Below are 22,048 nucleotides of genomic sequence, written 5' to 3' on the forward strand. Positions count from 1 at the left end.
GTGTTTCTTATCGAGCAGAGTTTTGTCAAGGTGCTAATGAAGTACATTCATTCTTCCTTATCAAATTGTGTGTTGTGAGGTCATAACTTGTCTAAATACGAAAACCTCCATCCTTTTCTCTTGTTTGTTTTTGCTTCAAGAAAAGATTTAGTTTAACAACTGACAGCAAGAACGATATAGGGTTTGGTTTGTTTGTTTGTTTGTTTTTTCCAGAAAAATGCTAAAACTTACGAGCAATTTAAAAATCATGCTCACAAAGTAGAACTTGGTTCTAACAAGGTCTTCCTATGTCTTTCTGCCTTTTGTAGAATGGCAAGGAATGCAAATGAAGATGGTGGTGGAGATGATACTAGTTTTATTTTCAGTTGGAAAATGTTTACAAGCTGGGACTACCTGATTGGCAATCCTGAGACAGCAGATAATAAGTTTGCCTCCATCACAACAAGCTTTAAGGTAAAACAGAGCTCAGTAAGGAGAGGTAACACTTTCACATTAATGTGAATCAGATGGAACTAAGGTCAAGTATAAGCTGTGCCTGGGGCCTAGAGACTTGAATTTGAACTGGCATTATACCCTTCTGAATCTGAGTCTTGTGCCTAGCCATTCTATTTTTTCATTTTAATTTTGGAAGAAAAAGGTTTACCATGTTTTGGGTCCCCTATGCTGATAGCACTAGATTTAGGAAGATTATTCTAACGTAAAACTACTATTTTCCTTTTTCTCATCTCTGATGGCTTCAAATTTCTACGGTGCTTGTCTAGAAAAATTTTTTTGAATGTTGCTCATATATTGCTAACCTCACATTACCACCTTCTTTTGTTACAGAGAAGAAATATCATAAAATAAAGTAAGAGAATCATCTATAAAGGGCAATTTATCACGTCATAAGAATTGGCCTCAGAATTTTGAGTGTACACTTGCTTTTCAGGAAGAAGATGCTAAGCTTGCAGGGTCACTGACAACACACGAGGGGAGCTGGAGGACTAAGCACCAGCTGCACTGCTCATTTGCACTCACCACCTTTCCTGTCTGCAGTAGTGATATTACCCATTTACCAACGCACCCTGCCCACCTCCTCAACTGCAGGCATGAGACAAGCAACTCAATAACAAATCCACTCAAAGTCAGCATAAGTCATGAAGAAAAAGATCCTAGGAAAACAAATACTGAAGAAATAGGGACTGAAAGCACTGAAACTGTGTCAGCTTGCCCTGTCTGCCTATTAGGGTCAGATACTGAAAGCTATTTGGGGAAGATAACAAATCAGTTGAGACACAGGCTTAATTCTGAGAAACAAACTCATGAAGATTTACAGTGACACTTGCAAATGAGCAAAGAACCTCAGATATAGGGTGAAGTCTTGGCTTGGGTGAGGTCATTGGAGTTCTGTTCAAAAGCTGCTGCAATTTCCTTTCATTTATGTGACAAACATAAGCTGTAAAACGAGCAGAGTCATGCAGGGCAATTATTACAATGCAGGAGTTCAGCTTCCCCTCTGGGCAATTGATCTCTGTAACCAAACTCCCTTTCATAAGGACACTCCACAGTAAAAGCTCCTTCTGCAGAGAAAACTGGAGACTACAGTTACACCAGTCTTAATATTTATCAGTCATGGCCAAGGGTAAATGTGGGGCAAATATTTTATTCTGAAGTCTGAAGGTTTGCACTGTTTGCCTCTTTTGAGATTCCTGTGTCTGGACTGTCTTTTTATTCCTTTCAAATTGCTGACTTTCAGAATAAAACTTTTTCCTCTTTTTTCACAAGTGCACATTTTTAAACTGTGACAGTTCCTTTGCTGACAAATAATCACAAATCTATCCTGCTGTGTCTCTCAGCCTCCTATCACCTTGCAAGCTAACAGAACATACCGTTTTCTTTTTGGCAGATGAGTACAAGTGTAACAAGACTCAGTGGGGGCACACTCAACAAAGGCAAAGCAAACCATGGGGAGCCAAAACCCCAGAATTTGCCAGGATTTAAACAAGATTTTATGAGATAATATAAGCTCATCTCAAAACATGAAGTGGAGATGTGCATTTACATCTTTGTAACTTATTTAACTGACTTTTAAAAATTTAGGAAGTAATATGGGATCTTGACCATTAAAGTATTCATAATATTCTTTTCTTTCTAACAAGCGCAGGAATCAATCTTGGAGGAGCAAGAGAGCCGAAAAGAGGAAAATATTCACTTGACTCGATTTCTGAGGGTTCTTGCTAACTTCTTAGCCCTATGCACACTTGCTGGAAGTGGCTACCTCATCTTTTTTGTTGTCAGAAGATCCCAGCAATTTGCCTTGGAAGGTCTGGAGAACTACGGGTGGTGGGAAAGAAATGAAGTTCGTGCTAGCACATTTCTATATTAGATGTGGTTTGAAGCTGTGTTCCTCTGCTTTGCATGTTGCCATTTTTTTCCTTGATAATTTAAGTATTCTGAGTGTGGGTGGTAAATCTCTAATGAAAGAATTGCTTTTTACTCTTGCTTCATAAAATTTCTTGGTTGCTTCTTTCAAATAACGATACAGCGCTTTGTATTTAGTTTTCATTTGAGGCCTCTATGTTTCCTCCTCTGTGCTCTTAAGATTGTTTTCCAGATACTCTATGGATTCACAAGGTCTCTTCAAGGAACCCAGTTTGCTGATGCTTTTCTCTGAGACTGGCCCAAGCAAAGTGTGTGTGGGCACAAAATTGTCTGGGGCCTCATAGATACAACTCTGCAGTGTAGCAGCTGGTTGAAACTAAAGCCTTCCATTTCCATCTGCCCTGTCCAAGGGTCCTATACCGTTTCTTTTTGCCTAATCTGTGCTTAATGCTTTCTTCTACAGCAGATGCAGCCTGCCTGTATAATGATGGTAGTGACTGCATTTGCCATGACAGTGTGCAGCATGCATCTGAAGTCAGTGTTGTCATATTCAAACCTGGAAAAGTTTTATTTTCTTCGTAAAGGTTCTGCTGAGCATGTTGTAAAATTGGAGTGTAAAGTATATACTTGATTTAAGATAAGGTAACCTCACAAAGCTGATAAGATGGGCAACAGTGGAACCAGGTAAATCAATCTGGGATTTTCAACATCAAAAGATGACTGAGAAAGTAACATTAAAATCTCAAGTAATCCACCTCTGGAATCCAGAGAAGTAGGGTTGTTGAGACAGGATTAAGTTACTTGTTATTACATGTTGATCTGATGGGAAGAAAAATTATGTACAAAACTGCTTTAAGGCGACACAAGCTCTAAGCTAGTCAGCAGATTAGCAGAGGAAAATAGTTCAGGAGGAATTCAGTTTTCTCAGTTGAAAGGTGTGGTAACAGACTTGTGCTAACAAGACCTATGCTACCAAAAGCTGTTATATTACTTTATACTGCAATCTGGAAAGCAGGTAACGTGTATTTATGTTCATTGCTTTAGTTTTGTTTGTATAACAAAAAAGTACTGCCAAGAAGACACTGTATTACAGAGCTACAGAGCAGCTGTGTCTCTAGAGGAGAATCATTACGGCAACACTGACATTATTTGGCTAAAGAATTTTTCCTGTTGATGGGTAATTAACATGATTATGAGGTATAAACATTGCACTAGATTGGATATTAATATTTAATTACATAAACATATTTGACTTCTATGTAGCAGATATTTACACATTTTTCTAATTGTGTAAATTGTTTCCTTATGTTCACATCATTAATAGATGGAGATTTTGATAAAAAAAATCCCATTAACACTTACTGTACTACTTAGAGTAAATGAAAGTGCAGCTCTTTACATACAATACAAGTGGCAGTATGTAAAAATTTACCTTCTTCATTCAATTATTAAGCTCCTTTTTAGGAAATTTCATCACAGTGGATGCATTCAGATATTGAACAGTTTACATGCAATTATAGTGTCCATGGAGCAATCCAGGGTAAATTTTTTGTCACCAGTTCCTGAAGCTCACACCGTAATAAAGTGTTGCTGATGACTTTTTCTTTCTGACTCCTCCTCTTTCATAATATTGTAAATTTTTTAACTCCCTCTCCATATTGGCAGTACCTAGTTCTGTCAGAAATCAATCCAAATCCCATTTCATTGTGTGTCCTGGAGAGGAGGAAGTTAGTGGAAATAGGCAGACTGGGACTGTTGGTGGATTTCATCAGCCATTGCATCCCTCCTGCTGTGTGGCTGTGGCCTGGTGGTTGGTCATGGATGAATGATGATTCTACACTGTGTGCCAGTTTTCCCATGACTCTGGAAATTTTGGTAAAGAGGAGAATAAAGCCACCAATTCCCTTGGCAAAGTGTTCTGAAATTGGATAAAATTTGCCAAATGACATTGACTTTTCTTTTTTGATAGAAGACAGCTTGCAGTGCTAATAGGTAGTAGGAGCATCTTTTTGGTACTGAGTACCCTTTTCCCTCAAATATGTTATTGTAGTTTTTAAAAATAAAGCTACTTAAAAGCTGAGAAAACATATGAGTGGACAGAATGATTCCTCTGAATCAGAATCAGAATCAAAAATATATTGCTATTTAATGTTCCTAGAACTTGGTACGGAGTACACTTATACTAAATTATTTTGCCATGTTGTCAATGATCTATTTAATTCCAGAAATAATTAGACAGCTTTTATTATTATGGAATATAATTTCTTAATTAATTTATTTTTAAAATTGAAATTATTTACTAGAAAAGCATTTTAAATGTTTCTGCAGCAGCTTTTAGACAAGCTAATGACTGCTGCAATCATTGTTAGTGGAAATTATGATTTATTTTAACTTGACTGCTTACTCTTAATGAAGTTAACATTCAACCAACAAGCAGTGACTGTTCAATATTTAATGTTGTGTTGGCACAGTTTGATATACTAGTGGGGCTGGTATTTAGATGTGATTTAAATACTGACAGGATTTCTTACCAGATTCAGAGCAGCTGGAAAAGCCCCTTTAAGAAGTAAATTCCTAGCTTTCAGATATAATACCAGGACTTGGTATCCAGACCAGATAATGATAAAGAGAGAAAAAATGTCCTTCAAACCACAATTTTAATAATCAATGGGTGCCTCTTAGTTGTTGTTGCCTTTTTAAAGAAAATTCTGTCTCAGTGGGGCAAAGAGGGCTTTTGAGATTCACTCAGCAGATAGTGAATATAAAACCACATTGGCTGTTAACAATAACTCTATCCTGTACGCATGGTGGCATGATGCCCCTCTTCTGGCACATCATTCTACACTTCTTAAGCCACAGGAACAGTGAAACTGTCAGTGGTAAAATGAGGGGAAGAAAATCTGCAACTGAGCATCAAGTTGACAAGAAGCCCAGAATATAAATAAACTCCTTCTCTGAAACTGAACTAGAAATAGAACAGTGGATAAAATTAATGGATGATGTTTTTTTCAGTAAAACTCTCCACAAGTCAGTTAAACCCTTCACAATAACAATAAAAGTATAATGTTACTATATCTTTGAAAATATATGGGAAAATTTATACTTTTGAAATTTAGAACCCCATCATGGTTTTTGTATTTTGAAAAATCAGTATGCTGCATTCTGTCTCATTAAAGCTTTGCATTTTCATTTGTAATAATTTCTCACTTTTAAACTTTGTAAATTGCTGTGCCTCATTTCACTTCTTGTCTTAATAACATCTGTTCTCCAAAATTAGAAATGCTTTAGAGATGGGGAGCATGGGCAGTCAAGGCATGGAAAAATGGAGACAGAAAGGTTATGAGAAAAAACATACATGCTTCAGATAAGTGGTAAAAAATACAGAAAATAATAAAAATATAGAAAGGGAATGTTTGAGAGAAAAAAAAGCAGTGCCTTCTGTCATGCCTCTCAAATGCAACAAAAAGAAAACTTTCGATAAAATTAACTGGTACTATATGTAATACTGCCCAAAGGACACACCTTTTCTATTAAAGTACATGTTTACTATGTATTCCAGTATGAAAATTAAGAGACATAAAATAGATTAGGTAGAAACCAGGTTCAGAAAAAGCAAAAGGGAAAGAATGGTAAATAGTGGATGCCAGTGCTATGGTGCTGAAATTCACTTTTGTCTGAAAGAAGATTTATATAAAGCATGAAAGAGAAATCATCTGTATGTTACTTGAGGCATAATGAACAGACGTGACTGAACAAGTTCCCAAACTTAATGTAGTTGTAGTCTATGTCTTGTTCATATATGTTTACCTTGTTATTACTCATCCTGGGTACCTGTTGACCTCAACCAGCCTTTGGTATGACCCAGAACATTTCCTATTATGCTCACATGTGGCCCTGGGACTTGTTCCCTCGGGAGAATATGAGACACCAGAGTCAGTGAGGATTTTGATTTAATACTCTTCAGCACCCCAGCAAGATCCAATGTTTCTACTGATAAACAGGATACACATCTGGCTACAAGTAGTCTGAATTTTAGGAACTCGTGGTTAGTCACATTGTCTGCAGTTGCCTTCTGCAGCTTTTCCATTTGGGCCATATTGAGCATAAATTCTTAGGTCTGATGGTGACTGAGACAATGTGTTATAAACTATGTTAGGTACTTTGAAGACCTGAAGATCAAAAAGCTTGTGAAGTTCATTACAAAGAGAAATTAATTAATACTTTTACAAGCAAACTCTTATCATCTACTATAAGAACAAAAAAAATAGGAATATCAGCAATTCTCATATGAGAAAATTTATTCAAAGCACTAATTTATGAAACTCAATAGAGTTGTTAATATAATAAAGTAAAAGGTAGCAGGTCACTAAAGTGTAAATCCTGTCTTTTGAAGTTATAAATCCAAGTGATGCAACAGACAATAGCTACAAGTTTTTGATTGGTTGTTTCTATCTTCAATGTTATGAGGTAATCCTAATTACAAATAATACTACCTAAGTAAATAAATAAATAAACCTCAGTGAATGCCTATAATCATTAATAAAATATCTACATATGTTTCCCAGGGGGTCTCACAAGCCATGCATGGAAAACACTACTAATTGCCTGCAAGTTAAAAAAAAAAAAAAAATCCATTTATTGGCTCTAGAAGTCATAAAAAACCAAGAATATAAAAACAACTAAAAGGAAACTATTTAATTCTATTCATTAAGAACACCAGTCAAATCTATGTAAACTTTTAGTAGTGGGAACAGACATATTTGCAAGTGAGCCAATGTATTTGTTGGTCCAATGCCTTTCTGCTGCCCTATTTAGATGAGGGAATTGAGTCCACCATTAGTAAATTTGCAGATGACACCAAGTTGGGAGGGAGTGTTGACCTGCTGGAAGGCAGGAGGGCTCTACAGAGGGACCTGGACAGGCTGGAGAGATGGGTTGATTCCAACAGGATGAAGTTCAACAAGGCCAAGTGCCGGGTCCTGCACTTTGACCATCAAAACCCCCTGCAGTGCTACAGGCTGGGCACAGAGTGGCTGGAGAGCAGCCAGATGGAAAGGGATGTGGGGGTGCTAATTGACAGGAAGCTGAACATGAGCCAGCAGTGTGCCCAGGTGGCCAAGAAGGCCAATGGCATCCTGGCCTGGATCAGGAACAGTGTGGCCAGCAGGAGCAGGGAAGTGATCCTTCCCCTGTACTCAGCACTGGTGAGGCCACACCTTGAGTACTGTGTTCAGCTCTGGGCCCCTCAGTTCAGGAAGGACATTGAGGTGCTGGAGCGGGTCCAGAGAAGAGCAACGAGGCTGGTGAAGGGACTGGAGCACAAGTGCTATGAGGAGAGGCTGAGGGAGCTGGGGTTGTTTAGTCTGGAGAAGAGAAGGCTTAGAGGTGACCTCATCACTCTCTACAACTCCCTGAAAGGAGGTTGTAGCCAAGTGGGGTCGGTCTCTTCTCCCGAGCAATCAGCACTAGGACAAGAGGGCACGGGCTTAAGCTCTGCCAGGGGAGGTTTAGGTTGGACATTAGGAAGAAGTTCTTCCTAGAGAGAGTGATCAGGCATTGGAATGGCCTGCCCAGAGAGGTGGTGGATTTTCCGTCCCTGGAGCTTTTTAAGACAAGGCTGGATGTGCCACTGAGTGCCATGATCTAGTAATCACAGTGGGGTTGGATCAAGGGTTGGACTTGATGATCTCAGAGGTCTCTTCCAACCCAGTTAATTCTATGATTCTATGATTCTATGATTCTATGATTCTATGATTCTATGATTTTATGATTCTATGATTATTTCTGAGAATCAAGAGCAGTCCTAACTCTCTTGATGGCAGAAATCAGAAATTTTTAAAAATTCATACCTGTTCTAGCAAAATGGATTCAACCATGGCTTGGAAAACCTTGTTGCAGAGCAATCAGAAGACTACAGTCCTGTAAACAATCAATTTTTTTTGTGACTAAATCAAGTAATTTTTCTTAGTTGTTCTAATGTTATTAATCTCAAATAAACATCTTAATGCTTTCTAACAACCTTTATGACTTAGACTGAGAAAATGTCTCCTGTTTCTTGTTTATTGATTTTAGTCCCTTAAAGACACATTTTTTGTAATACAGTGTTATTTCACATTGAATTGAATAACTGCACTCTTCAACTTTTTTTTTCAATTCTTTTCATTTATGACTGGCAAAATGAATTAGAACCAAAAGGTTCAAGTAGACCTGAAATAACTTTCAGCAATCACTTAGGAATGTTACATTACTGGAATGACTCACTCATCTGTAGCATTTATAAGCTATGTGGTATTTTTGGTTTTCCATAAAAGCTAGTTATGTTTTGTGGGGTTTTTTTTGTTTGTTTTGTTTCATTTTGGTGAAATTGTTCCATTTCCATACTGTTAAGATGATAAGTTAATCTAACTAGAGATTTCTAAGAAAATCAGGAAGAAAGAAGAGGGATTGATTATGAACTACTCAAATGGGATTTAAGATAGAGAGCTGTGCCATATGCAATCAACAACCACATGAAATTTAACAAGCAGAAGTGTTGGATTCTGCACATGGGATAGGATAGTCCTGGGTATATGTACCAACAGAAGGATGAGAGGCAGGGGAGCAGCTCCAGAGAGAGATCCAGGAGTTTGGGTAGGTGGAAGTTGAATATGAGTCAGCAGTGCACTGTCAGCCAAAAGGGCCAGCTGTGTCCAGGGGGGCAGCAGGCACAGCATCACCAGCCAGTCGAGGGAGGTGATTGTCTTGCTCTGCTCTGCACTGGTGTGTCCCCACCTTGAGTCCTGTGTGCAGTTTGGGTGCTTCAATACACAGGCTCCAAAATATTAGAGCATGTCCAGAGTGACCAAGATGGTGAAAGACCTTGAGGTCTGGACTAAAGAGGAGCAACTGAGGTCACTTGGCTTATTGGGGTTGGAGAAGAACAGGTCGGGTTGTGATCCTGCCAAAGGGGAGCAGCAGAAGGGTAAGTGCTGAACTCTGGGGACCAGCAGCAGAACACAAGGAAAGGGAATGAAGGTGCATCAGAGGAAATTCAGACTGGACATTAGGTAAAAGTTCTTCACAGATAGGGTGTTGGGTCAATGGAACAGGCTCCCCTGGGAAGTAGTCAAGGCACTAAGCCTTTCAGAGTTCAGTTGCTGTCTGGATGACAGTCTTATTTATTTGGTTTACTTTTGAGTAGTCCTGTGGAGATCAGGGAGTTGGACTTGATAATTCTTATGGGTCCTTTCCAACTTGAGACACCCTGTGATTCTATGATTCTGTGACATCTAGAATTAATTTTGGGTGAGATCTCAGATAAATTGAATTTAGTGCAATATTTTTGCAGGAAAGCTGTCTGTCTTTAGGGAAGATGTGGTAAAGAGATAGTGTAAACCAGTACTAGAAATAGATTTAGTCAAGTCCTGTTATAGTAGAATTTTAGTTAAATTGTAGGTTCTAGTCAGAATAATTAAAGTTTGAATATTTTTGAAATTTTTGTGAAATGGAAAATGAAAAAAAACTCTAAAGAAGGTTGTAACTGACTTTTCAAGCCTTTCCTCCTTTGTGAAAACAACTTGTGATACTTAAGAGTGGATTTTGGTTTTTATTAAATCAAAACCCTAATATAAAGTAGTAATAGATTCGTCATCCAAATCAACAATAACAGAAGAATTAGTTTCTAACATTTCTCTGTAAACTTTTTTCTCCCCATTCTCCACAGGTGAACATGGTTATGTCACTTTTAGGAATGTTCTGTCCAACTTTGTTTGATGTAATCAGTTCCCTGGAAAATTACCACCCTCGAATAGCTCTAAGATGGCAGCTGGGACGAATCTTCGCCCTTTTTCTTGGCAATCTCTACACTTTCATTATTGCCTTAATGGATGAAATCAACCTCAAGGCAAGATATTTACTACCCTTCACTATTTTTAACATGTAGCTGGGCAAGAATGAGGACCTCCAGTCAGTCACAGACATGTCAACGAAAGGCATACTTTTCTTTCTATACTTAAATTACATCCATGCCTGAACTATCATGGGAATCTTGAAACAGAACACACTGAGAGTTTGTAACAAACTCATATTGGTTTTCTTTGTGTTTTTTTTTTCCTCCCAATTTATTTTTTTTACTTAGTTGGAAGAAGAAAAGATAGTCAAGTATAACATGACAATATGGGAAGCCAATCTGTACAATGGTACTATTCCAGAAAATTCGACTGCTCCTCCAATACAGGTGGACCCTGCTGATGTCCCCAGAGGGCCATGTTGGGAAACAATGGTGGGACAGGTAATATATCTTCTTTGAGGTCATATTTGAAAATATATCAGTTACAGAATATGATATCTAACCTCTTTTTATTTCTGCTAGTGTGTCACTAAGGTGGGAAAAGATGAGCAGAAGCAGATGTGGGACTTCTTCTTGAACTAAAATGTTTTAAAAAAATTATTTTATTTTATTTTGAACCCTATCTAGCAGGGAATTCTTTCTCCTGTTAGTTGACAGCATTGAAAATATTTCTTTTTTCCATCTCCTTTTCGCTGTTCTCTTGACTAATCTTCTTCTTCCTGATTTCATCTTTGTCTTGTGAAATCTGTTTAGTGATTTTGAAAAACAAGTAAGTCAGCTCTTACAGCAGTATGATTTTAAGAAGTTGTCTCTGTATTTAGTATAAGTAAAATAATGTAAAAGAACAATAGTGATTTAATGGTCAATCTGCTCAATTATTTTATTTGACTCAGTTGAGTATTTATTCATATGAACCCACCAATATAAAATGTGGTTTCCTAACAATTTTCTAACATACTCTTTTCCTCTATTTGATCATACTTTGCTGTTAATTGCTTTATCCACAAAAACAAATTCAATATTGAATCACTTTTGCTGTTTCTCCATCTATCTGACAATTTGTCCTCCTTAATGAATAAATCACCAGGCCCTCTATTCTTTCACTCATGCTGAATAATAAGTGAACACCAAGAGCTCATGACTGAACTAACTTTCCCCTTAATTTCAGATCAGGGAGAGTAATAGCTTTTTGGACTACTGGGGTAGTTTTTGGGCTATTAGGCCTATTACAAGAGGCTTTAGTGGAACATACCAATATAAAAGTAGAGGAATGAGGATTTGCATCCTGATTTTCTTCTTTCCTCTTCATATTCACTGGGCACAGTAACTCCCTGAGAAAGAAGATGTCACTTTTTTTTTTAAAATAATCTTCTCAAAGTCAAAGGCACCAAAAGCAGTTTAAGATATCAGCTCATATTTCTGTTGTAGCCAAAACCTTGGCTGGAAGTCTTTCCCTGTCTAATCATATCTACGAAGTCTCGTCAGAAAATATGAACACAAATTAGAGCAAAGGATACCTCTAGCAAATGAGGGGTAGTATTTCTTTTGGCATATTACAGAATAAGTGATTGTAGAGGAGGATCGGAGTCTTTTCCATGTTGAAGCAGGATAACCACAATTACAGATCTCATCCAGTATTTCATTATTATTGTAACTATTAATTGCAGAAATGTATTCTTACAAGAAAATATTGCTCTAAACAGGAATTTGTGCGCCTGACAGTCTCTGACACGATGACAACATACATCACAATTTTAATTGGCGATTTCTTGAGAGCTGTCTTTGTTAGGTTTTTCAATTACTGCTGGTGCTGGGACTTGGAGTATGGATTCGTAAGTATCTGATTTTAAATGTCTTTGTTATTTACTACTTCACATTTATATAATGAATTGCATTTTCCTTTCAATCCTACAGTTAATTTGTGCCTAGACACCTTATCTTTAAAATCCCTGTGTTAGTTTTTCTTGGAATTCGTATATGCACTAATATTTGTCTTATTATTTAGATTCCGGTAACTTAAGGAGTTTTAAAATTTGATTGTGTAAGAACATTGAGTACATATTTTCCCCACGTTTACAGTTTGAAGACTCATTCTCTCTTCCACAGAATACAATCACCTTGATTTCTACAGGAGTTTGGATAGTGGCTTCTAACACACAGTACTTGTTGGGAAAAATAGGAAAGATCCTGTTCAGGAAATCTTATTAAATACATATTTTTAATAGAATTAATTTAGCTTAAGATTGTTAACTCAGTAAAGTTAGTAACATAAGAAGGTATAGAACTCTTCACTTGGGATTTGAGACTTTCACTCTTTTACTCTGACCTGATCTAGGCTAAATTTTCCTTCTAAGATAAGGATTTAATTACTGCTGTAAGATTTAATACTGCTTTTCATCTCTTAAATAGTATTTTTAGTATTGTAACAGCTTTAGAACAGAGAAGAGTTAAGTAATTTAAGACTATCATAGGTACCTCTGCATGAACAGTCATTGTAGCTGTTCTGCCATAATTATGCCCTTCTTCCCTCCAAATTTTGCCTTCCTACACATAGAAATTTCTTGCTTTATTAAAAACTGCACCTTGGGAAATGTTAATTTTCCAGAGGAAGAGAAAGTTTTGGTATTTTCTACTAAAAAACTCAGATATCTGATACTGCAATCACATTGTTATTCACTGGATCCAACAAAATTTCAGCATTATTTAAAGGTTTTACATTGTGTCTCAAATAGTACTGGTATAGGGCTGGAGACGAAGACTACCAGCCAGCCAGGTTGTGCACATACAAATTATAACCTGCTTGTGACATCAAAATCAAATGGAGGAGTTAGAATACAGCATGGAGAGACAAATTGCCAACAATGCATCTGCTCATAGGGGATCCTGGAACCAGCTTATAATTGTCATTTTTAATTGGCAACCAGTAAAGTGCTTGAAACAACAGCCCAAAGTAGAAGTTGAAACTGGAAATCACTGAATTTCTGTAAATATCTGATCTTAAAAGGCTTCTTAGAAACTAGCTATATCTGTGTTTCTCTGGCTAGTGGTTATGAATCCACTAATTTTTAGACTTTTTCTATATCCCAAATATTTTTGACAATCAAGATATCCTTTGCAGAAGAATTCCAGAAATTAACTTATACATTGTGTGGGAAAGCTACTTCCTTTTATTTGTTTAAAAATTAGATTTCCAGTTATTTTCTAGGCCCTATGTTATGTTATGACGAGCAATCATACATTATTTGATTCTGTGTGATACTATTAATTCTCTGCATGTTGTTTTTGATATTATATCCTATATAGATCTTATTAGTCAACTGCTTTTCAAGTTGAATATTGAACTCTTACTTGTATGGAAGCAGATTCATAAATACACACAACATAAGTATAGCAGATAACTGTAAATATATGCATATATATGTGTATACATACACAAAACTACACAGAAAACCTGTAGGGACTTCAAATGTTCCCACAACATAACGTAGTTTAAGTCAAAATTATGGCTTTAATTGATGATTTCAATGGAATAACTTTGTTTTTCAGCCGTAAGGGAATGGTTAGTTTTGCATTTCATACTCTTTACTCCTTCTATCAGTCATCAGAATAATTGGTATCTGGCAGTCAGACATTATGGTCTTTTTGTCCAGCAGTATGGTGATTCATGCAAGTCACCAGCTGTGATGTAGCAATACTCTTTTATGAGAAAGGTGAGTGAACAAGATCTTGTGATGTAAATCATATAAACAATATGTTTGAAACACACATTTAGGTGCAAACAAAAAAGTTTACAGCCACAATTTCTTACCAGAAAGTTTTGTTCTGGTGCATATGCACACATACTAATGTGTATGGATGCATTTCAATTGTTTCTTAAATTCAGTGTATTCAAAGTTTGCAAATGGAAATGTTCATCAATAAGAAATTAATAATTAGGGCAAAAGAACAGATGTAGAAATGATGAAAGCTTTGGAAAAACAGAATGAAGGGGTCAAATGAAGAGCACTGAAATGAGAGTAAGACCTAAGAGTTAACTGGAATGTCTTACTCGGCAGAGAGAAGGCCCCCCATACCTGCTCTGTCTATGTTGCTAAAGAAAAATTTGTTCTGTTTTGTTCATTTGACCTAACCTTAAGATGAATGCTAGAAACGTTATTCAGTGGACCTAGGGGTCATAAATTAGGGTAAAGTAAGCTAAGGTAGACATTTGCATAGGAGAAATAGGCCTAAAGCCAAGGCGCTCTCCACACTTCAGTGACTGGGGCAAAGACAATGGAAAGTTAGGAAGGTCAAATCGAGGAAGGCTTCTGGGCGCCCCCAGACTCAGAGGCCGAAGAAGTGGATGTACCACCAAAATTGAGGGCCATGTAAAGCACTGCCCTAAGCTCCACCTGAACTCCGCCTGTACTCCACCTACTATTAGTATGTATAGATAGATGATGCAATCATATGCATATGTAAAGAATCATGTAGGAAGAATTGTATAAAAACTCTTATTTTTGTGTGCCATTTTGAGCAAGTTCTTTGTGGTGCAAACCACACTTGCACCCGAAGTCAACAAATAAATATCTTTGCTGCTCAAAAGACTCAAAGCTTCTGGAGAGTTCTTTTACTGGATTTTTTGGATTCAGTTCAGAAATATAAGACTAAATAATTTTTGTGGCATGTGTCTACACTGGAAATAAAAATATATGATACAGGACTTTCTTCAACAGACAAATCAATAACAAGACTCCATGGCTGAATCTTAAAGTAAAAATTAAAATCAAACACCCTCAATTTATAGATAAGATATTCATATTAAACCACTCCAGTGGAAAATTTCTGAGTTGTTTCTTTAAAATTTACCCAGTAACCAGAATATTTTTTAATTCTCTCTTAACACTTTCCTCTGAACAAATACCAGAAAGATTTTCAGTAAAATACTGCAAACTACATAAAAGACTGCCTTCTGACCTCGAGTTATAACATTTATTTTGTGATTCACTAATAAGGTGCAACAAGAAGCCTTGTAAAATGATGCCAGTGTACTGCTGATGTTGGAATTGAGAGTTTTAATCTTGTGTAAGTCATCTTAAAAACCCTTCTGCAAACCTAATGAAAACTCCTGTATCATTTCTTTCAGCCATCATATTCTGAGTTTGATATAAGTGGAAATGTGCTGGGACTGATCTTTAACCAAGGCATGATATGGTAGGTGTGACAATGCATGTTGCATCTGCAGGATGGCAGGATTTGGCTGTTTCTGTGGAGGATCCTTCTGAAATCCTGCTCGTATCCCATTTCTTTAGTTTGATGGAAGTATAATGAAATATGCACTGAACTCTGGTACACTGCAATCAGTGAGAACACTTCAAAACTAGTTCTGGGCTAAGACTGTGGGACCAGACGCTTCAGGATTTTGCACTGAATTGGTAAAACCAACCAGTAAAAAGCTGCATAGATTAATCTTATACTTTTGTTGTCTGACTGCTTGCTGTACTATTCTGCTTTGAATTTCAGCCTTTCAACATACCTTACCACTCTTTTCACGTTTCCTGTGGAGAAAGGCCTTAAAACAAATGTAGTTACACTTAACTGTGCCGGCATGTGAATGTGCAAACGATGCTACTGCTGCAGAATCTTAGAATGCCACAGAAATACAGACAAGAGCTGCAAATATCTTGCAGTCCCTGCAACCAAACGCCGCTGCAAGGTCGCACTGGGAGCCTGACAGTGATGCTGTGGGCTTGTTCACATGGAGGATTTGAGGATTTATCATTGGGGTTGAGCATGGCACCACCCCTGGCCTTGCAGTGGCACATTGTAAATAGCTGTTGTTAGCATCTGAGGCATTCACATTGTGTCCTGCATCTCACAAAAGCAGCTCAGCTTTGCAACTGGCATCTTGTTATCTGCCTTGGAACTGCCATTCCAGTTTCTGGTAGGAAACGATTCGCACGCTGCTAGTTATCAAAAAGATGAGACTGCAGCATAAACTCTATTTTCCATTTGATACTTGCCAATTGATGTCGCTAATACTTTTGGCTATTATAATAAACACTTTGGAATATAGGCTGAAAACCATTGTCTACCAGACAGATGCTGGAGACTGGGTGAGGAAATTGATTCCTGATTATTCCCTAACGAAACTTCTATACATGTCTATTATTTTTATACTTCATTACATGTACAGACTCTGCATGCACTTCTAAGCTGCCATGCTCCAATATATACTGTCTGACACATAAAGTGTGACTTGTGCTTTTGTGATGCTATTTTACTGCTTATTGCAGAGCTGGGATGACGTTTTCATGCTAATTCATGTTTACAGGGCTAAGGCACTAGAGCTGTGTTGTTTTTCAAAATATTATCTGATAATTTAAACTGAATCAAACATATCAGATGAGTTAAAAAAGGTTGGCTGAATTATAATAAGCACACATTGCCCAAAACGTATTTATAATTAATACACGTGTAAGATAAATTAGCTTCTCTTTTATTTGAGCTTGTCAAATTTGTATTTTGCATGCTTCTTCGCATCTCAAACAGAATAGAAGAAAGGGTCAAGCTAATGAATGTAACTGCTCTTCAGTCAGCATGACACAAGAAACAAGGTGTGATAAAACTAAAATGGTGCCAACTGTGTCAGTGTCATAACCATGCAACCACATGTAATAGGGAAAGAAACAATGTTTAGCAGAATCTATAAACATATTGTTGGCCTGAAGGGCTAAATGATCATGACAACAGAAGTTAAAATAAAGTTAGAGTAAGTAAAGTTAAACTAACTAAAAATATCCTTCCTAAAATTGTGTTAGTGTATTAAAAAAATACTAAACTTAATTATTTTGTTTATTCCTAGCTGTCAGGGTTGGCAATATTTAGTTTTTACACAAAACAAGCAAGATACTACTGGACAAATTAAGAGTAAATGATTTTTCATCAAGTGATCATTTAATTTGCAGAGAAAGAGGACTTTAAAACTTTGAAACAAAAGGTTCATATAGAGATTTCTCTCCAGTTCTTAAATAAAGAGCAAAGACCAGTAACAAAACCCCAGATAGATGATTTTATGAATTTCTTACTGCACAGTTTGTATTGCTACAAAGCACATCGACGTAGTGAATGGGTGGCATATCTCGGAAGACAGAAGTCCTGTAACAATGTGTTTATTTTTTTATTTGTTTCTTTTCTAGGATGGGATCTTTTTATGCTCCATGTCTCCCAGCAATCAATGTGTTTCGCCTCCATACATCGATGTACCTGCAGTGCTGGGCGGTGATGTGCTGCAATGTCCCCCAAGAGAGGGTCTTCAAAGCTTCCAGATCCAATAACTTCTACATGGCCATGCTGCTTTTCATCCTCTTTCTCTCCACACTGCCTGTTGTATACACCGTTGTCTCCATCCCACCATCTTTTGACTGTGGTCCTTTCAGGTTCTTTGCATTTTACAACCATTTTTTGTACTTGCTGTAGCGAACTGCTTTGTAACATTACAGTGAATGCAGTAAAGAAGTGCTTCCATAATAAGCATTAGCACCTGATTGCCTAAGTGTTATAATTTTAAAGCTGAAATCCTGGAAAAATGAGTAATTCCTTAAAAAGTTTTATCTGAGGTGTAGAACAGAAGATCCTTTCTTTTAATTAATTTTAATGTAAAAATTATCAATACTGCTGCACTAAAGACAAACTATTCTTAAGGAGTAGAGCAATGACCTGCTGTGAATATCAGTCTGTTGGCTTAAAAGAGATGGGTTTTAGGAAACATCTGTGTCATGTAGGAAGGGCATATCAGAATGTATGATGGTGTGCTAAAGGTATTGGGATTTCAGTCTTTGACTGTCCTGACTCTCTCCAAATCAGAATTTCATGTGTCTGTATTACCACTGTCAAGCTGAATTTGTTTCTGAAGTCTTCAAGATCTCCATATTCATTAGTTCCTTCTATACACTTTGGCTTGCCCTGCTGTGATGGTTCGGACTTGGCTCCCTGCCAAATGTCCAAACCAACAGGAGTAGCCCCCCCTTCCCCCTCCCTTCTTCCCCCAGGGCAAAGGAAAAAAACTACGCAAATTGAAGAACTCAAAAATCAAGCTAGTTATATAAAAAATACATATTTTATGTGTATTACAGTTATATACAGTTAAGATGCTATGTACACAGCAAAAGGGAATCCAAACACTCCCCAAAGGGATAGGGAAAGGGGAAAAAGGAACAAAAGGGGACAAAAAAGGACACCGAATAGATATGCGCAATCAAACCCGAGAACTAACAAAATAATTAGTAAAACAAATTTCACCACATCCCTTAGAAAAGCAGGATTGGTAGACACAGCCAACACTCTCCAATCCCTCACTTGGCAGGCCAGCAGATGCTGCAGGCCTCAGCCTTAGATAAGCGAGACTAATGTAGGGACCCACTGTTCCCGAACCTCGCTGGAAGAGAGGAGAGCAATGGCCTCTCAGCCCTTTTTTATTTATACCTCGATTTATGTAAAAATCACATGGAATACTGGGAATACTGCCCCTTCCTTGGTTACAAACTGGTCACCAAGGAAGGCCTAGATTAAAGCTACCACACCTTCCCTATGCAAACATATGCCTTGCATTCAAGTTAGTTTAGATTTTGCCACACTTTCTCCTGCTATGCACACTGCCTGAGACCATTTTCATCATCTTTACCTGCCAGGTAGCATGAAATACTATATAATGATTACACAACAACAGCCAGGATATGAAATTAAAAATTTTAAAAGTCTTTAGTCTTTGGTTTTAAACAAAACATTAACAAAGCAACAGTAGAGGAATAGTAAAAGAGATATTCTGTTTGCAATAACGGTTTAGATAATACATTACTGTTGTAAGTAAAGTAAAATGACATCTGCATGATTTCCAGTGCACTTTGTAAAGGAGCAGAAGTCTCAACACATTCACTTTGGCCAAAGGCAAAATGAGATTGTTTCTAGGCACCTGCAACAGCCGCAGGTACCTAAAAGGGAGAACTGCATGACATGACAAAAATTATGAGAGAACAGAAAATCGTTTAAATTTACAGAAGAAATTATAACAGAGCAAAAGATACAAATTAAGATATTTTATTTGAGTCATAGCAAAAAAATACAAAGGGAGACATCTGAGTCAGATCTGAGTAGAAGCAGTTATTCAAAAAGATATTAATGAAATGGTAAGATTACTTGTCAAATTGAGAAAGATGATGCTTGCCACTTTGTCATATGAGAGATAAGCTTTTCTTCATAAAAAATGTGAAACCTTCAATGTAACTGTTAATGAGGAGCACTTCAAAGTAGTGAAGTTTCATTCAAACTATGTATGGGTAATGCCAAAGTTGAGCAACCAGTGGACAAATACTGCTAAGACATGGCTCTGCATTTAAAAAGGAAAACATTTTCCTGCTGGTAGCTCAGTGTCTCATCTATTTTGAAATTTGTGACTCTTTGGGTTTGTTTTTTTTTTCCCCCATGTCTTCACAGAGCACAAATTTCACTTCATTCATTGGCTGGTGGTAAGGAGTTCACAACTCAGTGCACTGATTCTTTGAGGAGTAATCCTGGTGGCAACTGTAGGTGAAAACTATTAGCATACAATAAGAATTTTGGTGTCTATTTTCCCTCTAGAATACATAAATATTACTTAATATATTATTCCTTCCAGAGTGCAAAATTTTAAATAATGTTAACATACAGTTTATTGTCTGTTTCCCAAGTTCGATGTGATGTGATTAGCATAAATATTCATAGTTGCCATAATATTAGTATGTGACATATTGTCAACTTCTCTGTTTAATAGTGGGAAGACTAGAATGTTTGAAGTCATCTCAGAAACTCTGGAGCATGACTTCCCTTCCTGGTTTGGGAAAGTATTTGGCTATGCCTCTAACCCTGGACTCATCCTACCCTTTATACTGCTGATGGTGTATGTATAGAATATTAACTATAAGGCCTGTTAAGTTTCTCTCACTCTGAATCTTCACTGCCTGAATATCTAATTAAGTACAGTACTGATTGTCCAGAGGTCAGGACTTGAAGAATTTGTGAGTGTTTTATTTGATCATTCCTAATGTCCATTTGCAGAAACCTTGATATCTCTTTTTTGTTTAATAGCTTTCTTTTTGGTTTTGTTATTCTTTTTAAAAATGTTGCTGCCACAATAATGACAAAACTATTAAAATATGAAAAGGCTGTAGGGGCTCTGAAGTGTTGTAGCATAGATCAGCTAGTCCTGTACACAGAATAGCGCATCATATATCCTTAGTAAGTTCAGTAGAAACAAGAACACACAAGAAAATTCGCAGAAGGATTTTGCATGAGCAAAACGAAATTACGAGATGAAATTTTGCCAACGTTCACTTAACACCATATTCTATTTTAAACCTTAGCTATAAAGGGCAAAGACACCAAAAATAAATAGAGAGGAAAAAAAAACATAGGAAAAATACAAGGCAAAATCAGGCAAAGCAGAGGAAACAGCATATGCGTCATCATCATTATTATTATTTAATTATATACATAGAAAATATAACTATAAAATAAACATACTATCTATTATATAAAAACGTAAATGTTATATATCCATATATACCATATATTCATATTATCTTTATAATATGATATTTAATATATCATTATTTATGTATATAATATAAATATATATACTTATATATAAATATATATATATATTTATATATATATATAATATAATATATATATAATTAATTATGTACTGATTATGTCAACAAAAGGCTGCATATCAGATTAATTTCTAATTAAATCAGGATGGTGAAAACTATTAATTCTCTAGTTATCACAACAGTAATTCCATACACTAACAAATGAAAATTGCATTATGTTATGCAGTATTGTTTTTGTTTACTAGAACAAAGAGGTTATAATTAAAAGCAAAAATAAAAAACTATGCTTTTTTTCACCACAGTATTTCAGATTGCCTACTGTATTAATTTAACAGTAATTTTTAAAGTATATCATAAAAATTAATTAACTTTTATAAGTTATTCTTCAAGAGATACTTCACAGTGAAGCACTGCTTTATGGAATATCCTTACCCACTGTAAGGTTGAAGGTAGAGTATTAATAGAGAGGATAATTTCTTTTATTTTTTCACCTCAAAAAACAGTGCCTTCATACTGTAAGGAAACACATAATTCATTTTTCATTGTCAAAATACTAGTACTTATTAGGCACGATACATAAAGATATAGACTTTATATTATCACAACTGTATGTAGGAATGTTCTGAGTCTTTCTATTTAAATCCTTGTCTAACAAGAAACTATTTTTCTTTAAATTTAGCCTGAGTATTTATTATCTCAACGCGACATCCAAATCTTACAAGGAAGCTAACCTGGAACTTAAAAAGAAGTTACAAAGTGTAAGGAATAGAGAATTATTGATTTTTTGGTTTTACTAAATATTAGAGAAGCCGTTTGGATTACTGAAAGATGCCTTTTCTCTCCCCATCATTAGCAAGCAGAAGAAAATAAAAGAAGAAATAAACAAAGGGCACAAAAATCAAATGAACAAGAAGAAAATCCTTTTGAGACAGAACCGCCAAAGCCTAAAGAAGGCAAGAAAGATGAATCCACTCCAAACCAAGGTAAGGACTGGTTTGAATGTCTAAGTATGAGGAATTCATGCATGTGTGATCCTAGTCTTCCTCGCTGCTTTGACTGCTCCCTTTGCCTTAAACTCCTGAAATATCTTCACGATACTGAATAACAAGTAATCTTAGCCTAATCTCTCTCTTTTCTTTCTTTGGCTTGTTTAAGAAATCTCGTAACATTATTCCACACCAGGCAGCACCAAAGTAAAAAGCTGAACTATACTGAATGGAAGGTCCCAGTC

General features: G+C 36.5%; 1 protein-coding gene across 1 annotated transcript in view; it reads left to right on the top strand.

Moving 5' to 3' along the window:
- TMC1 (transmembrane channel like 1) overlaps positions 1-21,699 on the top strand; it is a 54,272-nt gene extending 32,573 nt beyond the window's left edge. The window contains 10 exon segments of the mRNA XM_027881377.1: positions 309-453; positions 2,144-2,338; positions 10,064-10,243; positions 10,478-10,630; positions 11,893-12,021; positions 15,315-15,382; positions 17,368-17,607; positions 19,977-20,102; positions 21,497-21,573; positions 21,671-21,699. Of these exon segments, the coding sequence (XP_027737178.1) occupies positions 309-453; positions 2,144-2,338; positions 10,064-10,243; positions 10,478-10,630; positions 11,893-12,021; positions 15,315-15,382; positions 17,368-17,607; positions 19,977-20,102; positions 21,497-21,573; positions 21,671-21,699 (1,342 nt within the window).
- Positions 21,700-22,048: the final 349 nt, after the last annotated feature.

The sequence above is a fragment of the Empidonax traillii genome, unplaced genomic scaffold (genome assembly GCF_003031625.1).
Source record: "Empidonax traillii isolate 1590-97213 ecotype Southwest subspecies unplaced genomic scaffold, ASM303162v1 scaffold7:size3022706, whole genome shotgun sequence".
Lineage (NCBI taxonomy): Eukaryota > Metazoa > Chordata > Aves > Passeriformes > Tyrannidae > Empidonax > Empidonax traillii.